The sequence below is a fragment of the Alligator sinensis genome, unplaced genomic scaffold (assembly GCF_000455745.1).
Source record: "Alligator sinensis unplaced genomic scaffold, ASM45574v1 scaffold1051_1, whole genome shotgun sequence".
NCBI classification, from domain to species: domain Eukaryota; kingdom Metazoa; phylum Chordata; order Crocodylia; family Alligatoridae; genus Alligator; species Alligator sinensis.
Genome location: NW_005842473.1, coordinates 1129195 through 1136518, shown reverse-complemented (window position 1 = coordinate 1136518; position 7324 = coordinate 1129195). Strand labels below are relative to the sequence as shown.

Below are 7324 nucleotides of genomic sequence, written 5' to 3'. Positions count from 1 at the left end.
GGGAGCTGCGGGCCGGGCGGGCGGGGGAGGCGGCGGCGGCGGCGCCGGCGCGGTCGCTGGTGGACAGCCTGGTGGAGCAGCTGTCGCAAGTGAAGCAGCAGCTGCGGGAGCGCGACCGGGCTGCGGCGCAGGAGGCGGAGGCACAGAGCCAGGTAAGGCCGGGGCCAAGGCACACACCTGCCATGGAGTGGACGCGCCTCCTCCCAGGTGTCCCTCAGGGGCACCCCCGCACTTCAGCCTTGTAGGAAAGGGGCAGTTGCCAGGCAGCATCGTGGGTAGGGCAGCGCTGGCCACAGTCGAGCCAGCTTGAGAGTAGCGAGTGCAGCACAGTCCGCTGTACCTGGGACTTTGGCACAGGCGGAGGGAAAGGCATACGTGTAAGGATCGAGAGAGATGAGACATTGCAGTGGGAGCAACGTGCAGGTCCTTGGGGCCAGTGCTTTTCTACTGAAGTATTTCAGCATGATCAGCAGGATATCTGAGTTCTTCCTCGTCTTTTAGATGGCTTTCCTATTAATTTTTCTTTCCCCGACACCCTTGTACACCAGGATTGTATCTTAGCTGTAGCAGGTTGCTTTAGGTTGAAACAGCGGGTGTTTGCATTTTCCTCCTTCCTGAGTGAAATGGCTTCGTTTCCAGCTGCCTGGACAAACGAGGACTTTTTAGACCCTTGCCCGATCAGCTCTGATTACTGATATGCTCAAATATTCTCAAGGGAACATTTTTAAAAGTCCCTTTTCCTGTCTGAAGCTGCACAAAGGAATTTCCAAATCAGAAAATGCTGCAAAACGAAACACAGTCTCTTGACCTAATGCTTGTACAAGAACATTTCCCAAGCACCACAGACTTTCAAATGCACCACGGATGAGTTCAGGTTTTGAAACTTGCAAATGATCCCTCTGGCACTCTTGCTCGACTGTTATTTGAGTTGAAGTCATGCCTCAAACTGCCTATTAAGTGTAAACTTAGCACAAAAAAATCCCCCATCTCTCGAGAACCTTTTGACCTTAAAATGGACTTTTTGGATTTATGAATTCCATTTGCAGTATCCCCTTTTCTTTCAAGTGATCACAGGCCCTGTTTCCTAGCAGATTCTATATTCTAATGATTGCATTCGTTTAAAGCGAATGTACATGGTGATACTAGAATACTGTTCCCAAGCCAAGATACTGCTTCTACAAAGATTCATAATGATGAAGCTTAGAAACAAGAATATCTACTTTTGTGTCTTCGTTGCACTCTTCCACAATGTTAAGATTTGAGTTCCTGAAGAACCATCTGGAATTGGTATACCTCTGTTTCCTTTTCCCACCCCAAGGGTACATCCACTTGCTGATTCTGGAGGAGCTGTGCTCCACAGGCTTCCTTCACAGCTGCTGTCCTTCAGCCTCTGAGTGTACAGGAAGAAGGGATGTTTAGGTGACTTTGATTTAGTCAGCATTGATGTATGCCAAGCCTCCTTAACACTTTTATACAGGATGATGCCAGAAGAGTGGCTGATGATCCTCATGCTGCTGACAAATCCCTGCCTCTTCAGAGCTAATGCAGAGGGACCCCATATGTCAAAGGAGATGAAAACTTACAGTTCACTGAATCCCTTGTTGGCATGAGAAGCTTCACACAGTGTCTGCTCAACTATGGCTCATCTAGGAAAGGCCATGCTTGCATGATGTTGGGGGTTTGATTCTGTCCACTTGTCTTTACTGCCAATTCTCCTTCAAGCTTGTAGTGTTCTGTTTCATTTTACTTCTAAGAAATGTGGCAGTGTTGCTGCCTGTAAATAAGTGGATCTGTACCCCAGGGTTAGGCACAGTGCTTCCTCAGTACTATGAGGAGAGGTTTAAAATCCCTAGTTTGATGCATTCCCTTAGACCACCTTGTAATTTGGGTAATGGGAATAGACAGTTTCTCTCTTAATTGGTCTTGTTACCTTACCTTACCTGTTGTCATTCCTCTTTACTCTGTATTTCATGCCCTTCCAAGTTTCCTTAATAATCTGTATTTGTTGCTTACATAATACTTGAGTGTTGCTGGATGTGGTACATTTTCCATTGGGGAGGTGGTGTGTGATGGTTCTCCCAGTGATCCTCAGCAATCCAGACTTTTGTTATTTTATATTCTTCCCAGAGCCAGAGGTGGATCTTTTATTGCATCTTAAATGTGGGCAGATTACCATAGGCTGGTGCTATTGCCTTAAAACAGATTATTTCAGTGTTTGTGACCCAAGTTATTCATATAAAGATAGTGAACACCATTAATACTAATTCTGATGCGTCTTACCAAAAACCCAAATATGTTTAGAAAATGGTCATTACTAGTCAGTTCAAAATACTAAGAATCAGTTGTCCTGACTTACTGACAAACTACAGTGTGTTTTAAGAAAATGGAATACAAATGCAAAACCTAATGTGTGTCCATAAGTAAGAGGTTGGAAACAGTTTGCAGTTAAGTTTTAGGGGTACATCCATTTCTGCATACCAGTCACTTTCTGGTCTAGAGTATGTCTAAGCATATGCATACCAAAATGAAGGAGGAAACTGGAAAAAGGAGTTGGACTTGGTCAATGAACCACTGCATGTTCAAAAACTTTATGGAAAAGGTTTTTTATATAAATGGTGTTTAACCATTTATATTACTATGGCTGACATTCCTGAATAGACGATTTTAAAATTTAAATAGTTGTGGATTGGGGTTTTGGGGTTGGTTTGGGTTTTTTTTAAGGTCTCTGATAAATACACTGACTTCTTTCTGCTTAATTAGGAAGTGCAGCAGCTGAAACAGCAACTGGAAGAAAAAGAGAGAGAGATGCAGCAGATTGTAAGCCAGCCTCCGCATGAAAGGGAGAGAGAAATCTTAAGACTCAAGAGAAGCTTGGCAGAAAGAGAAAAAGTCCAGGCCACTAGTGAAGTACTGTGCCGTTCTCTAACTGATGAAACTCACCAACTTCAGCGTAAATTGGCGTCAACAGCAGAAATGTGTCAACACCTGGCAAAATGTCTAGAGGACACACAGAAAAAAGAGAGAAGGCATTCCAAGGAACTGATTCCTATTGAAAGATCCAGTCAGGTACACTTAATCTATAGAACTTGAACTATTGGCTTTCAGAACTGAAGGGTAAAAACTGTTCTTACTCATTTTTCTGTCTTAACATTCAATGTCTTTATCCTTTTATCTTTAATAGCTAGGCCACAGTTAGCATCTTTTCCTAAATCATGCATATTTGCATGTGCTTAAACAAGTGAATGGATCCTAGAATATAGTGCTAGAGGGTTCCATGTTTTTGGAGGTGACATCTTTTGGATGACTCACTAAATGAGAGCTTTGGACAACAAAAATACCTTAATCACCATTTTACAACAAAAACAAATTGAAAATGTAAATTTTGAGCCACTTTGCCATTGTTTCAGGTTCAGCTTGCATACATGTACAATTTTGGCCTCGCCTTCCCTTTTGGAGAGGGACTATTTTTATGGGGAAGAACTAAGTTACTGGCCTGGAAACTTTGAATGTATAGGCATAGCTCCTTGACCTGTCAGATGTCCTATGGGGTTCTCTTTCTGAAAGAAGGGAAAACAACTCCCCTGCAACACATAATTAAGTGAAATAGTAACAAACAGTACACTAAGGAGAATCAAAAAATGCTGGTCTAAAATAATAGCATATATTTGAATGTCACTGAATTTATTCCAGAAACAATGAGTTGCTCTCAAGACAAATATCAACACACAAATATCTGTGTGTTGTATCACCTTTACAAAAGTAGGAGTGGTTAAATATGGTGCAGTGGCCAAACACTGCTTAAAGTACCAATCCATCCAGATTCTTTCTGAAGTTTAAAGATGAAGGAACTATTTTTCAGACACTAATATACTGTTTAGTGGTATTGTATAAGAGCTGCTGTGTTCTATATGTAGACAGCCATGTTTCAGGCCATGTGATTGCTATGCATATTTCAGGTTTTCTAAATATTATAGAAGCCTTTGCAAAGAGACTTTGTGTGACTATTTGTATTAAATAGGTAATGTTGGCTTGAGTGGAAGGACAAATAGATTGTTTAATGGGACTTGAAACTTGTAGCCTTGTGATTGTTTTGTGTGTAGCTGATATCAGTCTGTTAAGTTTCCTGTCTCTCATCTAGCATACCTTATACAGTGGGGACTTCCCTGTTGCAGAAGAGAAATTCAGATGCAATTACTAGATGATTCTAGGGAATTTTCTACAAAAATGCTCTATATTACTCATGTGCTGTGGGTTTTTTTTAAACAGACGTAGCAATTTAAAAAAAAAATCCAAAAACGTATAACTGAATCAAAGGTTGAAAAATTAAAATAATTTATGGAGAAATTTTATTTTTTTGTGGGCATTTACTTGAAACAACATGGCAAATCCAAAATAAAGAAATGTTTGTGACTGGGCTTTTTTTGAGGTGGATAGGGGAGCTGTTTGCAAGTCCTGATTATGTAGCAACTGTTCCTTGGCTTAGCATTCTGGTCCCCTTGAAGTGTACAGTAGTTTGGTCTCACTGAGACTAATTACAAGAACTTGGCCCATCAAGTTTTTTTTGTATATTAACTGTATTAGATTTCTTTAAAAGCAATACTGGTGTAGTGAAAATCTGATATCACTTGTTTTCTGCTATGCTTTTCATTAACTAGATTTTGACTCTTAAATTCTCGATCTATCATTCGTGTTTCATTGTATGGCTTAATCCCATGGAGTAAAAAGCTTCCCTCCCCCCCCCCCCCCCACCCCAATAGCTTTTAAAAGCAAGCAGGACATGGGGGAATAGCTTAGAGGAGCAAAATGGAGGGGGTTGATGATTTAACGAATTTGTGAATAATGTAACTTTCTGGGTTTCTGCTTAAAGTAACACTTACTTTGTCTGAAAATTGTAGCTGTCAGAAAAAGAACCTTCACTCCAAACAATTATCTGCAAACTACAAGAGGAGAACAGGATGTTAAAACAAAAAGTGGTTCATGTGAGTACTTCGTTTGGTACAGTTTTTTGAGATTTGATTTTTTTTTTTTAATTTTTTTTTTTTTTTTAATCTAAGCTATAATAAGCTCCTACTATCCAAATACTACTGGATTTTAACCATAATGCCACTTTATCATACAGTGCCTGAGTGGGCTCTGAAATCTTTTAACATGTACTGATTCCTTGACTCGCAGCAGTGGTTTCCAGGCAGCCCACCCATCCCAACCTCCCACCTGATAGTGTGCATCAGGGGGATGTTTTCTAGGTATGGAGGGGAAACCTATCTGGGGAGGAGGTTTCCCCAACATTTGCCCAACCCTTGTTTGGTGCCTGTTTTCTCAAGGGCCAGCAGAAGTTTTGCTATAGCCGAGGGGTTTGCCACCTAGCAGACCTGCTTTGAGCACAGGACCTGGTGTGATCTGTGTGCTGTCTGGGGACCCTTAACCACTGTCATGGCCCACGCTTTGCAAACCCCTATCTTATAGAAAATAATCCTCACTACACATCTAAAGTACCCCATCAAGACAAACTAATTACCAGGAGAAAAGCTAGCTTGTGAACATGTAGTACGTCAGCCACTCTGAGGTAACTTTGGGGTTCAGTTCCTTACCCTGTGATGCATACAAGGTAACTTAGCTCAATTTCATTTTGGGCAAACAATTTTATATGTACCACAGGGTAAGAGCACGCATGGGCAACTAACTAGAGTAGCTGATGTGCTGTAAAGTCATAGCCTTCTTTGCAGTAATTGTTCGTGTACCTGTATTCAAATTGAAATGCTTTTGCTTACAACATTTTAAAATACATAACGTCATCCTGTCTCTTGGTTTTTCCACAGGTAGAAGACTTGAATGCAAAATGGCAGAAGTATGATGCCAGTAGAGATGAGTATGTGAAGCGACTTCACCTGCAGTTGAAAGAACTGAAGTCACAACCAGAGCAACAACTTGGCATAACATCCTTGCAAACAAATTCAGATTTGATGCAAAAAGAGATTGTTCGGTTAAACAAGTTATTGGAAGATAAAATGAATGAGTGCATTAAAGCAAAGGGAGAGTTAGAGGATGTGCAGAAGGCAAGAGCTGGAGATAGTGAACGCATACAGATGCTGGAGCAGCAGGTTATTAACTCTTTATCTTTGTTCAGGTTTGATCCATCTAGTAACTTTCCAGCGTTTCTCAGACAAATGGAATATCGAATACCAACTTGCTGCACTTTTTTTATGATGATTTTTCTCCCCTAAATGGGGGGGAGGGAGAGGGGTGTTGTATTTTGTTGTTTTTTTCCTTTTTTCTTTTCATTTCTTGATTTTTTTTTTTTTCTTATTACTTTTTTTATTTATTCCCCCCCCCCCCTCCCCCCTCATGACACGTGGTTGGCATATAGACACAAAGGGATATAGACATTAGAATTAAATGTAGTATTTATTTAAGGAAGTTGGTGGAGGCTTTACTCTTCTCCAACACAGAATATCAGCATTTTTTTTTTTTTTTTAATTCTGTATTTCTAGTACTGCTAAATACAGGTCTGGCATAGAAAATAATATTTGTACTTTGAGCGGGTCTTGTAAAGCATTTATTTCAGTATTAGAGAGAGGTGGGTCTGTAGTTCAACCATAACTTGTGCTAACTTGCTAGTCTTGAGTCAGTTACTAAAATAGTAAAATGAACATTCACTTCCAGGTCCTCGTTTACAAGGATGATTTTACATCTGAAAGAGCAGATCGAGAGCGTGCACAGAGTAAAATACAAGAACTGCAGGCAGAAAATGCTTGTCTACAGCATCAATTAAACAGGAGACAGGTAAAAAAAAAAAAAAGCAAAATATTCTAGCTGGGGGTCCTACAGAAACAGGTGTGAAAAACCTGAAATTTACTAATCCCTGGTGTCTTAAATATGCTTTAAAGCCTGATTTCAGAGCTCTGCAGCTGCTGGAAGACTCATACCCCTCTCTCAGAACTTCAGTTCTGGAGGAATTACTTTAAGTTGCAAAGGAGCGGCTTCCACATTCATTTACATTCCCCCTTGTTGGTCTCAAGTTTCCTTCTGTGCTGAATCAGCACAATTGGAAATAATGCTGTCTTACAGACTTGGGCTGGTTCAGTGTAATGCCAGGGTGGGGGGAAGGGAGGAAGACTCTTACAACAACTATAAAGACAAAAACAAGTAAAATACATAATGCCTATCCTCTGTGTTTTATATAGCTCTCTTTATGATCATTTAAACCTTTTTAGAAGTAGAGACTAAAAGAACATCCCTTATTACTCGGATGTTATTATAAACACTTCTTAGACAAAGGATACGTCACTTGAATAGTTTTCAGCATTATCTGTAAAAACAAATTATT

The 7324-nt window shown here is 40.5% G+C and overlaps 1 protein-coding gene across 1 annotated transcript in view; it reads left to right on the top strand.

The window, feature by feature from the left end:
* Positions 1 to 6: 6 nt before the first annotated feature.
* Positions 7 to 7324, top strand: part of TNIP2 (TNFAIP3 interacting protein 2) — an 8568-nt gene continuing 1250 nt past the window's right edge. The window contains exons 1-5 of the mRNA XM_006039446.3: positions 7 to 152; positions 2761 to 3066; positions 4896 to 4979; positions 5817 to 6098; positions 6661 to 6780. Of these exons, the coding sequence (XP_006039508.2) occupies positions 2806 to 3066; positions 4896 to 4979; positions 5817 to 6098; positions 6661 to 6780 (747 nt within the window). The 5' untranslated portion in view covers positions 7 to 152; positions 2761 to 2805. The remainder of the gene's footprint in view (positions 153 to 2760; positions 3067 to 4895; positions 4980 to 5816; positions 6099 to 6660; positions 6781 to 7324) is intronic.